Source organism: Equus quagga, chromosome 3, assembly GCF_021613505.1.
Source record: "Equus quagga isolate Etosha38 chromosome 3, UCLA_HA_Equagga_1.0, whole genome shotgun sequence".
Classification (NCBI taxonomy): Eukaryota; Metazoa; Chordata; class Mammalia; order Perissodactyla; family Equidae; genus Equus; species Equus quagga.
In genome coordinates, this window is record NC_060269.1 from 14,487,717 (window position 1) to 14,509,699 (window position 21,983).

Consider the following 21,983-nt stretch of genomic DNA (forward strand, 5'->3'; position numbering starts at 1 on the left):
CACTACAGTCAGGTTCTCTCTGTTCTCTCAATATACTTTTCTCACTCCAGTCTCCAGGCCATTGCACATAGCAACCAAAATGCCAAAAATGCCTTCTTCACTTACCCAAAACCCACCTAATCTTGAAACCCTGTCTGATTGCACCATGAAGCCTCTCCTAACTTCCAAAGCCACAATGACCTCTCTCCTCCAAATGAATTCTCACATTAAACATTTTTGGTATTTGACTTTAGTTTGGATTTTACTATCCTTTAACTACTGCACTTATTTCTAAGTCATGTCACACACCTAAAAGGATTGCAAACTCCTTGAAGGACAGGAAGAATGTTATGCCATCTTTTGTTTCTTTCATGACAGCCAGTACACTGCCAGACACACAGCTAGAGCACAATCACACAACTGAGAAGGATGGGCCATCTGTGGTTATTATACCCTGGCAGGGGGCACTCCATCTGTCATCCAGCAGCACAAACGCTCGCTCACCAATGTCAACATCCCTACAGAGAGATCTCTGAATATCACATCAAATAAAACTCAAAGGTGACCACCTGCAGTCGAGATACATGTGTCACCTCTGCCTTAGCGGTTGGGACCAGTCCAACTACAAAAAGAGAAGCAGAACGGGAGATCCAGCACTTCGGAAAGCTAATTATGTAGTTGCTGTCAATTCCACGCTGTTCTGACTTACATCATTTCTAAGATTAATAAACAAATGCCAAGAAAGGAACCCATTTTCCTGGCTAAAGGCTTGGAGGTCTGCTGATTGAGCTGACAACGTGGATGGTCTGGCCCTCCTCGGTCAGGTGGGGAAAGAGTCTGTTACAGAAAATCTAACAACAAAGGAACTACACTCTGACTTGACTTTTTATGTCATTTTCTTGGTTCCATTCACAGGATATGCTTCAGATTGAAATATAGATTTTTTTCACAAAAAAAAGTCATACCAAAAAGAAAAATCAAACTGCAGAGTACTCAAGCACTGCCATTAGCTAAAACAACACACATTTACTGCAACAATTTTATCAACTCTGATTTGGACAAGGTTTCTTCTCCCAGATTCCAAAAGGCCCTTTTAGATAATTCTCAACTTCTACTAACATAGAACTGTAACTTCTATTAAAATACAACCAAATTTTTCTAAGGAAGAAAACACACTTCCATCTTAAAGTAAAAGAAAGACAACCTCTATAGCCCTACCCTGCTAGCAAATCCTATGTCAAGCACCCTCCATCTTCATCGGAAGCCTCTTATAAATACTAAAACAGTTACAGGTCTATTAAAAGGCAGTCTTTTCCTCCCTGAAGGAGAAACCTAGCCTGAATCATTGCCTATTCATTCATTCATTCATTCAGCAGTCCGGTATGGGCTGCCCCTGCAACTATGAAGATCTGCACTCACTCAGAGAAATGAAAAAGCGGCCCTGGAGACGAAGGGGAAATAGAATCCAAAACATTTACCTTCTTCATAAACTTGTTTTATGGCTCTCAGTTCTGCAGGTGTCCTTGAAGCAATAATTTCTGTCAGTACTTTTTCATTAGTCCCAGCTCCCTGTTTAGAGATTTTTAATAGAGAAAACGTCAATAAAATTTAAAAAGAGTCATTTTCCGAAAATAGATGTTACCCAAATAGCATAATTATACAAATATTATCCAACAATATAGTCACTCGTTTGTATACCAGTTCTATTAGTTACAGAAATAAAAAATTTCAAGTTAATTTTCTCTCCAAAGACAATTTTATCATTTTTTGTCTAATGAAAAACAATGTTTATTGTATGTCTATGTGTGTAATATGACATAAAACACTGTATAAATTTGTAATTTTATCATTTTAATTCTAAAGAGTTTAAAAGTAAAACAATTTAATGAAATAATAAAAAAGGCTGAAATGGTAAAAATGAAAACTTTACACAAGTTCATATGGAAAAGCACTGATACTTAAATAATCTGTACCTCAAAACATAAACCCTGCCCCCAAGTTAAGTTCTCTATGGATCCACAGGGAAATTCCGCACCAAGGGTAACAATAAATACAGCATCATTTGATTACTGGGAATTGGATCAGTATAAAGGAATTGAGGCTTGCTTTCTGGATTTCTCAAAAATTATTTTAGTTGGTTTTCCTTTTTCCGATTAGTGAAGTCCTATCTACATCGTCAAGTTAGAACAGACAAGCAATGATATAGCTGAACTTCATTTTAAAAGACAGCATATTTAAGCCTTATTCTTTTTACATTTCTGTTTCTTTCCCAAAAACCAAATACTGAAAAACCTAGGTTTATGCTCTGGCAAAATTTCAGCTACTGCTGACATTTCAGAAGCACTCCACAAAAACACCCTTTTTTCAATAAACTAAGATTTTGTTTATTCCAAAAGAAACACTGTAGGAAAATGAAGAGAATAGCATAGAAACGCTCCTAACTTAGTAAACTCTCTTCTCCTTCACTGCGTAAGTAAGAACACCTGAGCCACAGCATCTCCTTGTTGTTAAATCTCAGTCCACCCATTGAAAATCTAACCTCCACCAATTTCCCGTCCCGTAAGTCTAAACAAATGTTTCAGTGTAGTCACATTTATACAATATTCCAAACACCAGTAGAGGAAATATACATTTAGTTATTTGCTAACGAAATTATAACATTTACTTCATTTTAGTGTTTAGAAGTATAGGAAAGAAGGAAAGGGTATTCAAAAATCTTATCGAAAATTCTCTCTGAAGCTTTATTTTTTAACCTAAAATGATCAACATTATTGTTCCTTAATCAGGCAACTTTCTATTTTAAAAGATAAAATACCTAACCTGTGACTTTTTTAAAATACATCTCAAAATTAGGAAACAGACATGAAAACAAAATATTAAAAGCTGTAAAAACTAGTAAAATTTTAAATAGCCACTATTATTGAGTTAACAAAACAAAAAGATTAAATGACACACTTGCAATTTTCTCTCTCCTTTTCTTACTTCCTCCTACACAGTTTTGTCATCCAAGAAACCCTCACTGAAATAATTCAAATAATTTTTAATATAAAAAATAAGGTGAATTATCAACACAAAATAATAATATTCATGACAGGAGTGTTGCTGTACGCATCCTTTTACCTTAAGAGCATGCTTCAGTTCATAGGCATCATAAAGCCGAGAGGGTTTCATCAGAGCCACAATTAATTTTTCAAATTTTCCAGTCAGTTCTGATTTCAGGTCATCCAGAAGGTCCTAAACTCACAGAAAACACAAATTTGTTAACCAGGCAGAAATTTTTTTTTTTTTTAAAGATTTTATTTTTTCCTTTTTCTCCCCAAAGCCCCCAGTATATAGTTGTATATTCTTTGTTGGGGGTTCTTCTAGTTGTGGTATGTGGGACGCTGCCTCAGCGTGGTTTGATGAGCAGTGCCATGTCCGCGCCCAGGATTCGAACCAACGAAACACTGGGCCGCCTGCAGCGGAGCGCGCGAACTTAACCACTCGGCCACGGGGCCAGCCCCCAACCAGGCAGAAATTTTAAGGAGATTCTTCTTAAGTATGAATGGCAGCCCTTTGTCCTGATGAATTCTGTATGTTGCCATCTCCACGTAGAAACAAGGCACCCGAGCTACACAGACCCCATAGCTTTGAATAATGCACTTCTGACATCTGACCTAAGGCTTAAACTAAAGCAGAGCCACTTACGTGTCAAGGAATTTGTTTTTAAGAGATGTTTTTCTTAACTTCAACAGTTTAAAAAAACGAATACTTTAAAAGTGGGCTAAAAATATTTTATTTTTAAAATATTGTTGTGAGAAACATATATCTTGAAAAAATTTCCCCCCCGAAAAAAATCACAAATGCATTCTTACAAAGGACAAAATCTGGCCCATCATACCTAGACAGAACAATTTTTTCTTTTCTCTCAATATCTAGTAACATTCTAATACATAATGGATAATGTTCATGACTGTGCTCCCGGCTCCTGAGGGACGGCTGTGTACATAATTATGGAAAGAAAAGCAGTAATTCCTCTCCATTTCAGTTTCAGCACACCAGGCAAACAGAAATTATCCTTAAAATACTTTTTTCTTTTTCCTTTGCATTTGTTTCTCAATAAAATGATAAACAGAAATTTTCAGAACAAAACGACACTGGAGTTTTTCATGGATTCATTAATTCATTTAGTAACAAACAATTTTTACTTTGAATTGTTAATCAAATAAAAGCATTTAAATCAATCAATGAAAAACTCATTGATTAAAACACCATTCCAAAAGGAACCAAGACTGTGACTGCGTCATAACAAAACATATTGTGATACAGGTTTGCACCTATACGAGGGGACAACAAAACAATCCTGAGTGGGAAGCACAGAGGAAAAGAAGAGGGGCAGTCACCACCAAGCGGCCTTTTGGCACCTCTACAGCACAGCAAAAAAACCAATAATGTGAGGACAAGTTGGGCAGTATTGTATACCAACAGCTGATAATTAAGAAACTGGGGGGGAGAAAAAAAAGAAGAGGAAGAAAGTCAGAATCATAAAATAAATGATGTTTACGAAAGAACATTAGTAGATTTCAAACTAGTCTAAAACCTACAGCTGCTCTCACATTCCACCTGGGGATGAAGTGCGGTCTTACCCTGCCAAACAGAGTTTTAAAAGCCACAGCGATTTCCTGGCGCTGAGCATTACTTCGGGATGTCAGCAGCGTCAGGATGCTCTCCTCATCCGTGCCTGCAATTTACGTTCAAACGATTACATCTCAGCATCCACATGCCCACTATCCCAATAACCTTTGTAACCAGCTCCCCAGTCACTTTAATTCCATACTTCACAAAACGCATTTTATATATTTCATTAAGTAATTTATTGAACTATAAAATTTACAATACGTAAAATGTCATCTTATTTCCAATATATACTACCCCTTATTCCTGACACATTGTGAAGTCGGCACAAAAATACTCCTGACTTTTTAAAAACTGAGTGCACCTAGCTTTTCTTGCAACAGATAGTTACTCAAATAACAGCTATTCACAAGGCGCAAAGTGCTGGGTGTTGCAAGGGATTGAGAGAGGAGAAAGATACAGACCGTGGTTTCAGGTTACACACAATTTAGAGGAAAAAATATAAGGACACACAAATAATGTGAGCTAGGGGAGAACGTGAGGAGTGCTCAGGAGAGGCCCAGGGGTTAAACGGGGTTCACAGGAGGTTGTCTTAGCTGACAAGAGGTGGAAGGGAGTTTTGGGAAAAGCTCCACAGAGAAGGTGACACCAAAACAGTCTTGAAGGATTTTGATAGGCACTGATGTAAGGAAGAAGGACAGGCTTTAGAATGCAGGAAAAGCTCAGCATTAGGAAAATACAGGGCTTTCATGAAGAGCAGATGGTCCAGCATGGCTGGATCAGAGACCAAGGCAATCCGTAATGTGAGCCCAGGCCCACAAGGTGGGCGGGGAAACCAGAGAAGGCCTTGCAAGGCCAGAGGGCCTGCACCTACTCCTGCTCCAAGAGGAAATCTCACAGGACATTTGGAATTGAGAGTGACTCGACACAGCCAAGTCTGAGGAAGGTGGATCCCTACCCATGGACACTAGTGCAGAAGGAGGCTGAGGACAGGGGCATCGGCTATCTGTGGAAATCCTCGAGATGAGACTTTTTCAATGGCTAGAAAGAGAAGACAGTGGAATGAAAGAGACTTGCAGAACTGAACATCTGACTGGGCACAGGGAACAAAGAGCTGCAGAGCTGAGCACTTGGCAACGTCCGCTCATCTACACAGTCAGCCACCATACAGGAAAAGCTGAGAAGCACAGAGGCCGAATGTAACTTCCTGTTCAGTCCATGTGCCTGAGCACTGGATGGTCAGTCATATTATTCTGTTATCTTAATCAACATCTATCTTTTCTCTTTCTGTGCATTTCAGATCAAAATGTTCTAAAATTACTCTTACTGTAAATCAATGATTTGTTTGTTCCGAAAAACAAATGCCACATTTTTTTAGAACAAAAAAGGCTTGTATTCACCCAGGCCTTTCATGGCCTTCCGAAGAACTTCCGCATCAGCCCGCTCATCAAATCCAGGGAAGTCAGTCACGGTGCCTTTGAGAACCTGAGACAGGAAACACAGTGACATTATTCACAGCATGACTAACACGATGAAGCAAATAACATAAACAGCAAGCCACTCACTGTGTATCATGTTCCGTCTTTAAATAAATTTACCATTTTATAAGATCTATAACCCCATTTGAAGTGTGAAGCATGGATGAGAAGGACCAATTCAGCTCCTGAGCCACCCTGGCCCACCTGTAGTATCATTAGTGGGAAGGTTGGCTCCCAAGGTCCTGTTCCCTTGGGCATCGCCCCCAGGGGTCCAGCTCCACCAACACCTCTTGATTCATGGAGCGCATTTCCTTGCAGGCTTCTTTCCCATTAGGAATCACTTTGATCTAGGAGCATGCTGAGCCTGCATGAAAACTTGATGGCCCACCCTAGGCATTGAACCCTGAGCAAAACTCTTCTTACACAACTGCCATCTAGTCCTGTCTCTTTATATTTACTTAGGGATTTTAAGATAACCTGGCAAAGCATGAAAAGATATTTGGTAGTTCACGTGCCAGAAGAATACAAATCTTTGAATTTAGAACTTTATAAGGGTATATTGGAAGATATTTTTATAAAGTTTCCTGTTACCAATTATTTTATCATATACAGTGCTTTTTTTTTAATTTTTTTAAATTTTTTTTTTGAGGAAGATTTGCCCTGAGCTAAGGGCTGCCAATCTTCCTCTTTTTGCCAAGGAAGGCGGGCCTTGAGCTAACATCTGTGCCCATCTTCCTCTACTTTATATGTGGGACGCCTACCACAGCATGGCTTGTCAAGCAGTGCCACGTCCACACCCAGGATCCAAACCAGCGAACCCCAGGCCACCAAAGTGGAACATGTGTGCTTAACCGATGCGCCACCGGGCCAGCCCCTCAGATACAGTGCTTTTAATCATCAAAATACATTAATGCTTCTCAAAAAAACTGTAATATCATTATCTCTTCAGAATCAGAAGGCTTTACTGGTACTGAGTCATGAATTTTTATATTATAATAAAGAGAGGCTCCAAGCATTTACTTTTACCAATAAATGTTTTTGAAGTCCTTCAAAACTCCTGCTAAGGTTCCATCTAAAACCAAGGAACAACAGCTCTAAGGGGGAGGGGTTCACAATACCTGCCTGCTTCACAATCATGTGTGTTTTATTATGAATGTGTGGAAGCACAACCACCTACAAGGAAAAGAACTTCCCTTTCATCTCAGCCTCCAATTACTGCATTTGCCAATAATATCATAATACCAACCCAATAAAAAAAGGTGACAACAGAGAGAGAGAGCCATGGGGAAGAATTTCCATGGTCACAGAGCCAAAGGCCAGCTCTCTTCAGTGGCACTAAATTATGCCTCCTGAGAAAGCAGCACTCATGGATCCAGGAGACAGTGACAAAGACTGTCTCCTTGACCAAACTTTAGACAGGTTCTTCTGAGCCAACTTTTCAACTAGGTCTCGTCCTCAGCCTGCCTAGCTCAGTTGTAGCAAGAATCCTAAGTCAGTTTAGGGAGGAATCCCCTAACCCTTGATAACTGACTGAGTTCCTCTTCTCCCATCTCTAATGTATGAGTCCACGGGCTACCTTCAGCAAGAAACATATTAGGCCAGCTTAGCAAGAATCTCCCTACCCTTGATGTCTGCTCTTAGTAACTTTCCACCCACTGACCTCCTCCCCCTGTTTGTTGGCTGCAAATCCCCAGCAGTGTTTGCTATATTCAGACTTGAACCCAACCTCTCTTCCCCATTGTAATGGTCATGACCCCTACTGCAACAGTCTTGAAGAAAATCTTCCCTACCATTTGAACAAGCATCAGAATACTTTTTTCTTTAACAGTTGTCTCTCCTCTTATTCAGGAAAGACGGAAGACTCTTCTTTCCTCCGAACAAAGAGTCAGCCATGAGAGAACCTACAGGAAAACCTCAGTGTTGTGATTACGAGGCCAAAAGAACACAATCCAAGAGGAGGGGTGCTTCTCAGTTTGGTCTCCCAGATTGACTTGTAGCAGCTTTCATTCCCTCTGTCCCTGAGCTAAACAAAGGAGTGTGGCCAACTCAGAAAAGGAGAGGGAGGGTAGGGTTTCGCTCCCACTGATTTCATGGGAAAGGTCATGAAACTAAGCCAGAGCTCTTCATTCTACCAAGTAGAAAATCCACCCACAGCCAGGCTAGTCTCCATTTCCACCCTATTTACAAAAAATACAGATGCATAAAGACCAACAAATTCCTTTCTATTAGTCCTATAGCTTGAGCCATATGAAACTGATGGTTGAATACTGGCAATTTCATATGGTTCAACATAATTAAAAGGATCAATAGGTTGGGAAATAAATAAGACTTGAGAAGACAAACCTTCAAAATCAGCATGGCTTGGGAAAGCTATTTCTCTCAGGTCTAACTGCAGTTTCTATGTTTAGTGGGACTTCAAATGGCTTATAAAGATACTATCAATATCACTGTAAAAATGAATAAATACCCCAGGTTCTTGCAATGTGAGAACTTGGTACTGACAGATTACTTAGTTCACCTGGCTGTTTATTCATTCACTCAACAACCATTTTTTGAATGCCTTCCACGTGCCAAGTATTGTACTAATCACTAGGAAAACATCATGACCGAAAAGTCAAGAGGGATGGCAGGAATGTAAAGAATCAGTGGCGTAGGGCATACATACACAGAGGTCTGATCAGGGTGGTGTGAGCACATACAGGAGGGACTCGGTGAGAAAGGTGTAAAGAAAAGAAATCAGAAATACCTCCCAAAAATGTCTTAAATGATGCCTGTGATTTTGCCAGGCAGGTTCATGAAAGTAAAGAAGTGCAGGAAGTTATTTCAGCATGCACACACACATGGAATAAAACAATCTAGCGCTTTGGACAAAGGGTTAAGTATTTCAACAGACTGGAACAAGCAGTAGGTTGGAGAGAAAAACAAATAAGGGGAAGGTCAAGGAGATGGGTGAGGCGGGGCTCGAAAGCCACGTGAGGAAGAAGAGACTTCACGCCACAGGCAACGGCAAGCCCTCAGAGGACATTCACACAGGGAAGAACAAAGTCAACTCTGCACAGTGGCATTACCGGGGCAGCAGTGGAGGCAATGGCATGCACTGCGCAAGAGTGAAGACAGGAAGACTGTTGAAAAACTAAGAAGAAGAAGATGAAGACCTCATCTAAGTCAGGCGCAGTGGAAATGGAAAGGAGAAGACACACGGAACGCGGTCAGGGCAGAAGGGAACCATGCAGGATGATTCCTTTTATGGATGAGGGACAGGCTGGCTGGTCTTGCCTTTCTTCACTGCAGCCATACTGGGAGAGAAGCAGGCTTGTCAGTAACCGGGGCACAGAGGTGGTAACTGGTGCCGTGTGAGGAGGCTATCAAGCAAGCCACTATTAATGGGGTGGAAAGAAGAGCCAGAGGAGCAGGGCAGGTCATCTACAATCAGAATGGCAGCTAACATCTGCTGAGGGCAGCAATGAGCCAGGCACCGTGCTCAGAGCTCCATAGGGATCATCACAGAGAAACCCCATTTTACAGATGAAGAAACACACTGGCTTGGAGAGGTCTGGCCAATTTCCCAAGCGACCAGAAAGCAAGCAGCAAAGCTGGGACTTGAACACAGGCCATTGGGACAGAGGGCTCTTAACCACAATGCTCATAGCCTCCCAAAAGTAAAAAGAAAATCCAAAGAGGATGATGGCGTGGAAGCCAAAGGAGAAAGACCTTCCAAGAGGAAAGGAAGAAAAGGTGGTGTGCAGTACCACAGGGAAGTCAAGTAAGAGGGAAGACCAAAAACGGTCCACTGGATTTGGCAACTCGGAGGTCTTCAGTGGCAGAAAAAGCCTAATTGTAGGGCACTAAAGGATGAATGGAGCGCATGGCCGTGTACTCGCATTTTACAAATGACAGTTTTTTTAAAACATGATTTTAAAAACACACTTTATCCAGTTTACAGGCTGTGAAGATGTTGCCAGTAGATGGAGAAGTTAAAAACAAAGGAGAGGTTAAGAACAGAAAAGACAAGAGATTCGCCTTCAAAAGAAGAGCCATCTGACCCCTGAGACTGAACGAAATGATGTGAAAGATGGAAGGAAGAGAAGGATCCTAAGAATCTCAGCTACTAACTAAGAAGAAATAACCACTGGTTGTATTTTTGAGAGCTTTCCAGAAACTGGGACGCACTTTTGCTACACTGCATGTGATCAGAGTCATGGTCAGAGCTAGCAAAGCCACATAACGGTCTTAGGGGACCAGACGTGACTCACAGACATGAATCATCAGGGCAGAACCCTTGTTTGGACATCCTGTCCAAACCTCATCCTTCACCACACAAAGCCGTGTACTCTGGGCAATTGTGACTGGAGATGACTCATACAGGAGGGCTTCCCCTGCTTCCTGTGGCTCCCAGTGGCCTCAAGTTAAACTCTCACACCTCATCCAGGTTAATTCCACCTACAAGGAGGTACTGCTCCCTTCCCCCAGCCTCAGTCCATCCTTGTTCCCTTATCCCCTGCCACCAATGCCTTACCAGGGGAATTATCATCTATTCTCAGACAATAGGGGGCCCAACATATAATTCACTCTTCTCTCACCTTCAAAGTTATCCATTCTTCTGGCTCTATAATTTTGTAGGCTTTTTCTGTTTGTTTGTTTGCTCTAAATGAAAACGTTCTTTTCCTTCAAGGACTAGGTATGCCAAAATAAAATGAAACCAAAAATAAGTGAAGGGTTGCTTGTCTACACACAGAATTAAAAACATAGGAAAATAATACAGAGATAACTTCAAATTTAAAGATGAGAAAGCATTTGACCGTCTGCAACACTTTAAACTGAAGCTTTCCTGAAGACACAGAGGAGAGCTAATTTTTTTAATTTGTCTGCCAGTTCAATGAAATCTATATTAATCAAACATCTACCCAATGTCCCACACAATACTAATCAGGAGCTAGAGATCATGAAGCAAACTACTATAGCTGAGCAACTGCTAAGCAGCTGTACGGTGATTTTTAAGTATGGTTTTTCTAAGGCTCAAGTTTTGCAAAAAGCCCTCTGGGGTCACCAGGAAAGGTGGACGGGGGGAGGCCAACTCTGTCCATTTGACAGAGTTCTGCCCACCCCCTCCAGTCAGAGCAGTTCAGGTCTTACCTGATGGACACAGTACAGGCCCATTAACATTTCCTATGATAATGGGCCCCGCTGACGAGCAAAGAAGAAAAAACCTGAAAATCACGTACTAAGAAAGAAGTGAGAGAAAAGAGAGAAAATCATGTCAGTGTGACATGATTGTGATTTGCGCTGCAAAGTAAAATAAAAATCAGAAAGGGGTCGGCCCCATGGCTGAGTGGTTGAGTTCGCGTGTTCCGCTTCAGCAGCCTGGGGTTCACCGGTTCAGATTCTGGGTGCAGACCTACACACCACTCATCCAGCCATGCTGTGGCAGCATCCCACACAGAAGAACTAGAATGACCTACAACTAGGATATACAACTATGTACTAGGTCTTTAGGGAGGAAAAAAAAAAAAAAGAGGAAGATTGGCAACAGACGTTAGCTCAGGGCCAATCCAAAAGAAAAAGAAAAATCAGAAAAAAGCTAGAAGCTCCGACAGGACTGACAAATACATAGAATCAGATCTCAAGCCCTAGTCCTCACCCTTGCTCCAATCCCATCAAAAAAGTGGAAGTTAGAGTTCAAAGCCTTAAAATTGAATTGGCTAGAACTATTGCTTAGTTTTGCATAACTTCCTGTCCCTTTCATGTTCCTTCTTATTTTTGCTTCTTTCCATTTTGTCTGATTATCCTACCTTTCAGCTCTTTCTTAAAATCAAGTGTAAGGGAAAAAAGCATCACTATAAAATAGCTTAAGTCACTGCAGAGTGGCAGAAAAGAAGTTTTTGATAACTTAACAAAATAAAGATTTTGTCAATATGATTTAGCTTTTTCTTGTTTCTTTAATTCTCCTATGGTGACCTCCCTGTCACTATAAGAATGTCTCCCCTTGGCAAATACCAATAAAACGCAAAGTTAAACTGCCCATGAATAACAGCGATACCTTGAGTCAGTTACAGGGCGATCGCCTGACCCTCCACTGACTACACATAGGGGCCCAGGGCTATTCTACCTAACCGTTCAACCAGGCATTCTGGGAACTGCACTTGAAACCTATCTCGCTGATCAATTCATTCACACCAATGCTTCAGAAAACAACCAAGTTTATAGATTTCTCATATTAGAGAAGCGTGCGCATGAATTCACAACCTTATTTCGTTTTGTATCCAGACAAGGTGCAGAAATCTGATGAACACGGCTGGTCCTACACAAAGGTAGGAAAAAAGTTAACTTCAACTAAATCTTATTTAGTTGTAGGAAGAGATGGATAATACATAAACAAATGGATGACCTCTAGAGATGAAAGAGGATTTAAAGATCATATATACCCTGCTGTTTACTAGATAGCACCACCTAAACATTTTGGAAGGAACTCAAATTCAACAAATCCACCACTATCTCTGTCTTTCCCCCTGCCTCAAACCTGCATTCCCTTCTCAAAGAAAAACACCATCAACCATGAGGTCAAGCAAGCCAGTCACCTTGACCCTGACATGACCCTTCACCTCCAACTACCCACTCATCAATCGAATTTGCCCATTCTCTTCTACAGTCCCTTCCTGTCTAAAGTCCCAGCCACTGTCTAGTTTAAGACCCTGAGATTTCACTGATATTACAGCAACAGATTCTGATGTGGTCTTTCAATATACAGCTTTCCTCTTCTCCTCTCCCTCAACCCCTGCACCGCCACCCCACCTCCCTACCCACAAATGCAACATCACATTGGCACCAGAGTGATCTCTGTTAAATACAAATATGACCATGGCACACCCCAACTTACAACTTCTTAACAGCACTCCATTACCTACGAAATGGTTCATATTCTTTAGCTCTGGCTCCTTGTGTGCCTTTCTAGAATTGCTTTCCAAGACAGGGCTCCATCTCCCCACTTGACTGCAGCTTCACTCCAGCAACACCAGACTGCCTGCAGCTCCTGGTCCCGCCAGACTCCTCTACAGCTCTGAGCATTTAACTCTGCTGCTGTCGCCTCTACACAGAACGCCTTCCCTCCTTTGTCCCATATGATCAATGTCAGCTAAGCAACCTCAATTTCCTCTTCTGTGAAACAGAAATAGTAATACTTAGTTCCAAAACTATATTGTGAGCACTAAACAATGCATACAAAGGACTTGGCAATGCATCTGTGATATCGATAAATCTTAGGCACAACTCAAAAGCTTCAGACATTCATGAATGCAAAGTAAAGAGAAGTTAGGAACTGGTGTCCAAAGAAATGACACCAACTGGAATATGCATTCCTTCCAATTAATGAATTGCTTATAGGTTTACACATTATATAAATTACTAAACTGAAAGGCTGGTTCCAAAAAACACTTAAAGCAAAGGACTTAGGAGCACTAATTAAAAAAAAAATCAACTGATGTGTCTGTGAAGTTTTAGAATAGTATACAGATTATACAAATAAAATTTATTTCAGAAATGGCTCTATGATGTAAAAATATTGTTATTTTTCTACTACTTTGAAGAAAACCACAGACTGTCACCTCTAACTAGCTTGCCACCTGTGCAGCTCTTCCAAGGGGCACTAGATGCCAGACAAGGACAAGGAAATTAATGTTGCTGAATGCCAATGAACTGCACAGTGGCTTGCAAAGCAGCCACGCAGTTTTGGATCTGGGTCTTTCTCAGCATCCAAAATGAAGACAAGAGTCAAAGGAATCAGAAACTGCGAGAGACTAACCCGAAGCAGCACAGGCCATGGGTAACAGCTAACCCTGATCTAAGATCCCAAGAAAGAATCATCTCTACGGAGAGATTTGACCTTAAAGTGAACGGCATGAAAAGATGCAATCAATACGCAGCCAACTCCTCAGGAATGGACCTCATCTCAGATTTACTCATTTACATTGATTTCTGCTTGTTCCGCACAGGGCCTTTGTAAGTTACAAAGCACAATGATTTCCAGCCAACCAAAAAAACTTCTAACCTAACCTTGTACAGTTTAAATACATATCAGGGAAATAACTCTGATGTTCACGAAGTTTCTAGTGAAAAGTTATGAAGACTGATTTTGCCTTCATGACATTCCTATTGCCCTGAATATATTAATTCGTTATAAACTACATTATAAATAAAGTTCAGAATGCCCAGAATCTAATTTTTTAAAGTTTCATTATCTTAAAGAAAACTAAAGATACAAAAGCCTTAAATTGAAATAAAATAAATGGATCATTCATCCATGAAATACAGCCAACTCTTGATTTTTCCAAACCAAAGAATACACAAGTACAGAATGTACTTTTAAGTAATTAAATAAAATAAATTAAAATATCTATGAGCCAATTTGGCTCTAGCTAAACAGTGAGATAAAAAAACCTACATGAGCCAGTTAAGCAATAAGAAAGAAATAGGCTGGGACCCAATTTAAGAAATCTAACCCAAAATATTGTAAGTCAGATTGAGGATCTGCATATACAATAACTGACTCCTGGACTCTTGCAGCTGTTATAGGTAGAGTGGTCCCAACATTAACTAAAAAGAAAACAACGCTGGTATGGAAGATAGAATTCATAAACATGAAGAATTACTGCTGTGGGAGGCTACAATTTCACTTTTTAATATCTAAGTCATTAATATTTAACAGTACATTTTAAATTGCCAAAACGTGCACCTCTAAGACTCAGGCATCTGATTCCATTACGGTGCAGATGGCTATGGAGTGGAGGTCTCTGGTCCCCAAACAACAGGCCAGCAACAGGCACTACCATAGAAACCGTTTAAAAACAAACACTGACGCTGCTTCAGCTTTCCTACAATTACACTGGAGTCCAGGGGAAATTTTAGACAATAAAAGGGCAATTCCATAATGTGGGCATTGTGTACACCATCAAAAGGTAAGCATAAAGACAATAAAACTATCTTAACATTAAATATTTTAACAAAGTATTTTACTTCTATGGTTTCCAAAGATAACTAATCACAAACCTAGTGCAAAGTTCAGCACTGTGCCTTTCCTAACACTCCTGGTAACTTTTATGATGACTAAAGACTGCAGTTTTGATAAAAAAAAAAATCCTGGTGTAATACTGTGATAGAGATTATGTACATAATTTTAAAATGCAAGTCACCATTTTCCCAGGTTTTGTACATATAAGGGCCGTTGAACTACATATTTTCATTCTTTGAAATCGTCACAAGTGAAAAGACATGTTCATTTATGCTCTCTTGGATTGAGAGTTTCCATAATTAAAAGGAATTGACTGAAAAACTTCAGACATCGGGTAAACTCACAAAAAGATTTGAGAAACAGTCGAACGAGCAAGGATAAAGGGAATTATTCTTTGATGCTTGCTAAATCATCATTTATATCACCACACTAGTATATCAAGATAGGAAAAATAATTCTCAGGGAAGGAAAGTTAATTCCACATAACAGTATCTTTTATACGGGGAAGAACCTAAACCAAAATTTCCACTGAAATGAGAATGGTTTATTGTAATATTTCTTAAGTGCAAAAGAGGAAGAATGAAAGCACTGTATAAATTTAATAAAGTTACCAACTCATCTTAATCTTCCCATTTTCTCTTGGAAAAGGCCATGAAACCTTATTCAATTTTGATAAGTCAATCTGATTAAAAAAAAGTGAACTCTAAATGAGAGAGGGCATTGTTTAAACAGTTAAAACACTTGTTTAAAAAAATTTATCTGTACTCTGACAAACCAGGTAGATGGATGAGATTTGGAAAAATTAGTTTTGGGGTGGAGTTGTTAAGCACTGATATTTCATTCACAAAAGACTATCACACGGTCAATTTTTTTTTTTTTAAAGACTGGCTCTGAGCTAACATCTGTTGCCAATCTTCCTCTTTTTTTTCTTCTTCTCCCCAAAGCCCCCCCGGTACATAGTTGTATATTCTAGTTGTGAGTGCCTCTGGTCGTGCTATGTGGGACGCCGCCTCAGCAGGACCTGATGAGCGGTGCCGTGTCCGCGCCCAGGACCCGAACTGGCGAAACCCTGGGCCGCCAAGCAGAGCGCGTGAACTTAACCACTCGGCCTCGGGCCGGCCTACACGGTCAATTTTTAAAGACTGCTATATAAATTAAACGATTTTGTCTTTCCCATATGGTGAATAAATGTTAAGAACAGCAAAGAGAGCCAATAATTAGGTAATCAACTTCTTAAACAATCTCAAGGCAAATTCAATTCAGAACTCGTTCCACGAGTTCATTACTTAAGAGAAGCAGCTCTTCTGTTTAATCTTTCGCATGAAAAGAAAAAAAAAATCAGTGCCGACGAAGAATAGTTCCTTTTAGTAAAATCAGGGCTGAGCAACCTGAAAAAGTTCCACTCGAGCTCCACCGCAAACAGCCAGTGCCCATCCAATGTATTAAAATACAGGAAACTTGGAGTAAAAACTAAAGGAAGCCAAAAAAAAAACCACAGCGTTCGCCTCACGTGACCAAGACGAGCTGTTCCTGCTCTGGTTCTAATTTTAGCGGCCTCTGGATTTGAGGAAGGGCCCCTCTTACACATTCACTCAAGAGAGGGAGCGCGCCACCCCCGGCCACGTCACCGGCTGCAGCGGCCGAAGGGCGGCTCCACCGGGTCCGCGCGGGTCCCGGGGAAGAAGCAGGGACAGAGGAAAGGGGTTGGGGCGAGCAAAGGGGAAAGTGGAAAAGTGTAAGATCTCCCGAAGGCAGATTCAGTTGACTCCTAAACTTTTTTGGCTTTTAGACAAGTTCTAGGACTCCCTTGGTGCAGCTGACAAAGTTGGGAAATCCGAGCGCGCCGCGGGGTCGCCCGGCCTTACCTGTGCCATCGCGAATGCTCGGGTCGGGAGAAGGTGATGCACGACTGCAAGGGAACAGAGACAGCGCGGGGTTAGCGAGCCAGACCCGCGCGCCCCGCAGACCGGGGACAGCTCCCCGCCCGCGTCCGCACGCCAGGCGCCCCCGGCCCCCTCTCCGGAGGGAGCCCCCTCCCCAGGCTAGCGGGGCACTCACCCAGGCAGGAGGATCCAAGCGCCCGGAACCTCCCGGAGAGCGGCGGAGCGCGGGACGGCGGCGCGCTGGGCAGGGCAGGGATGCGGACGCGGGACGCTCCGGGCAGCGGCGCTCAGTCTGCTCCGAGCAGCGGAAACCCCGCCGGCCCCGCCCCGGCTCCCCGCCCGGGCTCAGTGCGCCTGCGCGGGGCGCGGCTTGTCCTCGTCCTTCCCGCAGCCTGGGTGGGGCCCGGCCGCTGCTGCGTTGGATCTGGAGGGGGCGCTGCTGCCGGAACCCCAGGGGACCGCGTGCTCCACGCGCAGCTGGGGGGCCGTGGGGTGCTGTCCCAGAGTCCCGGTTGGGGGTCACAGGGACCTCCCTTTTCTCTGTGGCCGCAGGAACGGTGGCCTCGCCCGGTGCGCGGACTCAGCGGGGCGTGGGCGTCTTTTTGGAAGACGAGACAAAGTCGCTGGGGCCGAGAACAGCGCGTCTTTGCCATGGTCTAGGAAAAGCTTGAGGCTTGGAGGACCATTTCCCAAGTTTGTTTTTAAGTGTGTGTGTGTGTTTTAAGTGTGAATGGTTGCTTCCTAGATGGCCCTTTCTTAACTGCATAGTCCTTTGGTAGCTTGCGTGGGGTATTTCAAACCCTCTGCCTGGGATCGATTTCTAGTTTCAAAACCGGTCTAGAACTTTACTATAACAGGTTTGAGCCATGTCCTATATTAGTTCGATATAAAATATATGAGCACCTGAGGCGGGGGCGGGGAGGGGGTTGCAGGGTATGGTACTAGGCTGGTGCAGAAGAAACCACGACAGCGCCCTTCTCAGACTTACTGGTGTGGGGGAGGGGAGGCACTAGGGCGGAGTGCCCGGGACAGGACAGAAGCTTGCAGTAGTAAGTTCCAAGAGTAAGACACAGTAAGATAAACTAGCAGAGGAGCAAAGTGCTGGGAGATGCAGGATAAGAGAGAAGAATCTAGTGTGCTTTGGAGAATAAAGAAGAGGTTTTGTCGTAAATTAAATGGAGAACTAATGTGGCTCTTTGTACAGAACTTTTCATTTGCTTTCCCATGTGAGCCACAAGCTTAATCAGGCCCTGACAAAGTCACAGCAGAGCGGTTGTTTACTGGGAAGGGGGCAAAACTGCAAAGTATGTGGAGCTCACACACCCGCCCCTCTCAGCTTGCCTTCCTTCTTCCTTGGGAGCCCCTTTTCAACCAGCCCAACACCTCATAGGGCCTCAGGTTCCCCACTGCAGCACCTCTTCCAGAGCATTCCTGACAGGCCTGTGTATCTGAAGGCAGCCCTTTCCTCTGCGTCTCTCTTCACTCATACTTTTCATGTTCTCTCTGCCCTACACCAAGAGTAGCTCCTTTTATCTGGCCTAGAGGATTCTTCTTCCAACACACATTCACTTGAACTCGTTTCTTCATTGCCTCTCTCACTTTCTACTCTCAGAGTACTGGAATTACACCAGACTTCAGAGATCCTATATTTAACAATCTTAATTTTATGATGCCCATCATGGGTTAATGACTTGCTCTGTGTCCTGCAGCTAGATAGTGATAGAACCAACGAATTATTAGACCCAGTGTCTTGGGTCTAATACCCTAGTTGGTATTGCTTTCACTTCCAGTTACAGTAGTCCCCCCCATCTGCGGGGGATACATCCCAAGACCCCCAGTGGATCCCTGAAACCATGGATAGTTCCAAACCCTATATATACTGCGATTTTCCTATACATACATACTTGAAGTGTGACAGCAAAACTAGCACAAATTTCTTTTTCCTTCTTCACAATTTCATAGATAGAAGATTCGTTCTTACCATACATTTCAGCAACCTCAGCATACAATTTTTTTCCTTTCCTATTAAGTCAAGAACTTTCACCTTTTCACTTAAAGGAAGCACTTTACGGCATCTCTTTGGCATATCCAAATTGCCAGCATCACTAGTCTTGCTTTTGGGGGCCATTATTAAGTAAATGAAGGGTTACTTGAACACAGGCAGTGTGATAAGTGACAGTCAATCTGATAACCTAGGGGCTACTAAGTGACTAACAGGCAGGTAGCAGATACAGCTCGCATGGATCCGCTGGACAAAGGAATGATTCATGTCCCAGGCGGGATGGAGAGACATTTCATCACACTACTCAGAATGGTGCACAATTTAAAACTTATGAATTGTTTATTTCTGGAATTTTCCATTTAATATTTTTGGACCACAGTTGACCACAGGTAACTGAAACCACAGAAAGCAAAACCAAGGATAAGGGGGGAGTACAGTACATGATTTATTCAGTTCCTAGTCTGGGCCGGGCACAGTTCTAAGTGCTGAAGATAGGATAACACAGTAAACAAAACAAAGTCCCTGCTCTCATAGGTCATACCTTCTGGTGGAGGAGAAACACAATAAACAAATATGTCCAGTATGACGTGTGCTATAAGGAAAATAAAGCAGGGCTAGCAGATGGGGGTGAGGCTACTATTTTGCAAAGGTGGTTGGAAGGTATTCTGAGAAGATGGTGAACAGAAACCTGAATTGGTACAATGTAATTGTATCTGACAACTATTTCCTGAGCACCTGTGGAGAAGGCAAACACAAGCGTTTACACTTTAATGTTATAAAGCATGAGTGCAAATACTAAAACAGAAGACAGACTGTAAGCCATGAAAGAAATGCAGGAAATGCAATCAAAATGCAACTGGTTTCAGAGGAGACAGCTAAATTTTGTCAAGGGATTTAAAAAATTGATTGTTGTGACATTTGAATTAGTCTTTGAGGGAGGACATTCTATCAGACAATAAAGAAGAGAATGGGTGACCTGGTTAGGTGAACAAGGAAACCAAAAGAAGGCATGTGCCTTTGTGTGTGTGTGAACTGAATTTTCTAAAATGGCTGGAGTGGTAAGTGCATGAAGAGAAACTGCCACCTAAAGATTCTGCTTTGAGTGGTATGTTTAACTGATGGATTTTGAAGGACGGATGTTTCTTAACTAGTGAGTGTTATAAATAATGGGCACTCAAGAAATCGCCTTTGCCAGCTCTTAAAAACAAGTGTCTGTCATCCATCCCCAAATGTCCCTGATCAGTGTCCAAAGGTCATCTTCAGAATCTACACCAGATTCCCCAGTTAACCCTTCCATCCTCTGAATTAAAATTCTCTTTCTGTGCATTTAAAATTAAAGTCCTTCCTAGCGTGTCATCCTTATGTTGTGTTAATTTTAAATATTGCGTTATAATTTTGGTTGGTTTGCTGTACTGTTCTTAGACACAAATGATGGATTTCAGCTCTTTTCTGATGAGACAATTAGGTCACATCCCTACCTAAAATTTTCTTTTCATTGGGGAAATAAACCAAATGTCAGATAACTGATTTACGAACACACTTTTGAAACTCAATTGATTTGTAAACATGGGATTTTCCCTATTTCACTCCTTCCCTCAATTATTTGGATCATTGAGGAACCAGCCAATTTATTCTAAACAAGTCTCTGAGCTTCTTCAGGTTGCAGTTTCTACATCTCTCAACTCCCATATTTTGATCATGTGTTCATTGACCTACTGTTTCCCTTAATTATACTGATCCATAAAGAGAGAAAAAATGAGTAGTAGGCTTTATGTCAGTAAGTACAAGACAATTTTTCCCTAATTTTAGAAGAATTGGAGCCTTGTTTTTTAGAAGAATATAGAATTTTCAACTAGTCTACTTTTTAAATTAATTTTGTTTAATAATTTGTTGTAAATTATGATTACTCAAAGAAGAAGGAAAGTAAATTACAAGAGGCAGAGGAAAGACGGGAGAACCCTGAGGAGTGAGGTAGGGGTCATGGATGCCAGGGGAGGGAGGAGCATCCTGCCTGTCACATCAGAGCTGGAAAGAGCACCCCCTCTGAAGTCAGAGGGAACTGGGTTCAGATCCCCACGCTGCCCGTGTGCCAGGTGTGTGATCTCTCTGATCCTCAGGTTCCTCACCTAGAGTGGTGGTTAGGATTAAATGAACTAATTTGTAAAAATGCCTAAAAAGTGTAACAAGATTGGTTTCATTCCTTCATGCTTCTTCCTCCTTGGAAAACTCTCACCACTCTTCTCAGCTCCTATTCTGATGATTCAGCACCTACTTCACATCAAAAACAAAATGAACCTCCTCCGGACCCGCTACTGCTCTACTGCAGCGGGACCTGTTCTATCACAGCCCTCTCTCAGATCCCAGCTTTCCAGCCCATCCTGATGCTTCCTGGTGCCATTGCCTTTCTGCCTCCTGTTCTTCCTCAGCCAGAGTCTTCCATGAGTAGCTCCTGTCAACGTGCAGCTAGACTACACCCCTGCCCTCTACACTCTTCTCCATACACAGGCCCCATGGTCCCCATCTGATGGTGCCAAAGACTCCAGGAGCACCACTTGGAATTTAACTCAAGCCACCTACCTGGCCTCACCTTGTCCATCCTGCAGGTGCTGGGGTGAGAAGTGGGGTGAGGCTGCATTTCTCAGCAGATTCTGCCATATCTGTTTCTACCATCGCCTCAGCAGCCCAGCTGTCTACTGGGATGTAGCCAGCATTTTAGTGGCTCCACATCCTGGTCTTTATCTTTAAAGTGGTTGTAGTGTCCTTATGGGAAACAAGTCCAGATTTCCTTCCAGAACCTTGTCCTGAGCCCACAGTGGTAATATCCTCTTATTGAGATCTATGTACTCACCAGAATTTAAAGCAGAGACTCCTCAGGAAACTTTTAGCTTTAGCTATCCTTCTACTATTTTTTTTTTCAAAACATTATTTGTATTTGTCTAGTAAAATACAAATCAACTTCCCTAATAGGAGACTGGAATGTAGGTCTTAGATAAATAATTAGGCAAAAAAGATTCTCATAACCTTTC

The 21,983-nt window shown here is 42.1% G+C and overlaps 1 protein-coding gene across 1 annotated transcript in view; it reads right to left on the reverse strand.

Moving 5' to 3' along the window:
- The window catches only part of ANXA5 (annexin A5), a 28,639-nt gene extending 11,352 nt beyond the window's left edge, over nt 1–17,287 (reverse strand). Inside the window, exons 1-6 of the mRNA XM_046656825.1 lie at nt 17,131–17,287; nt 16,938–16,981; nt 5,994–6,078; nt 4,605–4,699; nt 3,100–3,213; nt 1,458–1,548 (exon numbers count right to left, since the gene is read on the reverse strand). Of these exons, the coding sequence (XP_046512781.1) occupies nt 1,458–1,548; nt 3,100–3,213; nt 4,605–4,699; nt 5,994–6,078; nt 16,938–16,946 (394 nt within the window). The 5' untranslated portion in view covers nt 16,947–16,981; nt 17,131–17,287. The remainder of the gene's footprint in view (nt 1–1,457; nt 1,549–3,099; nt 3,214–4,604; nt 4,700–5,993; nt 6,079–16,937; nt 16,982–17,130) is intronic.
- Nucleotides 17,288–21,983: the final 4,696 nt, after the last annotated feature.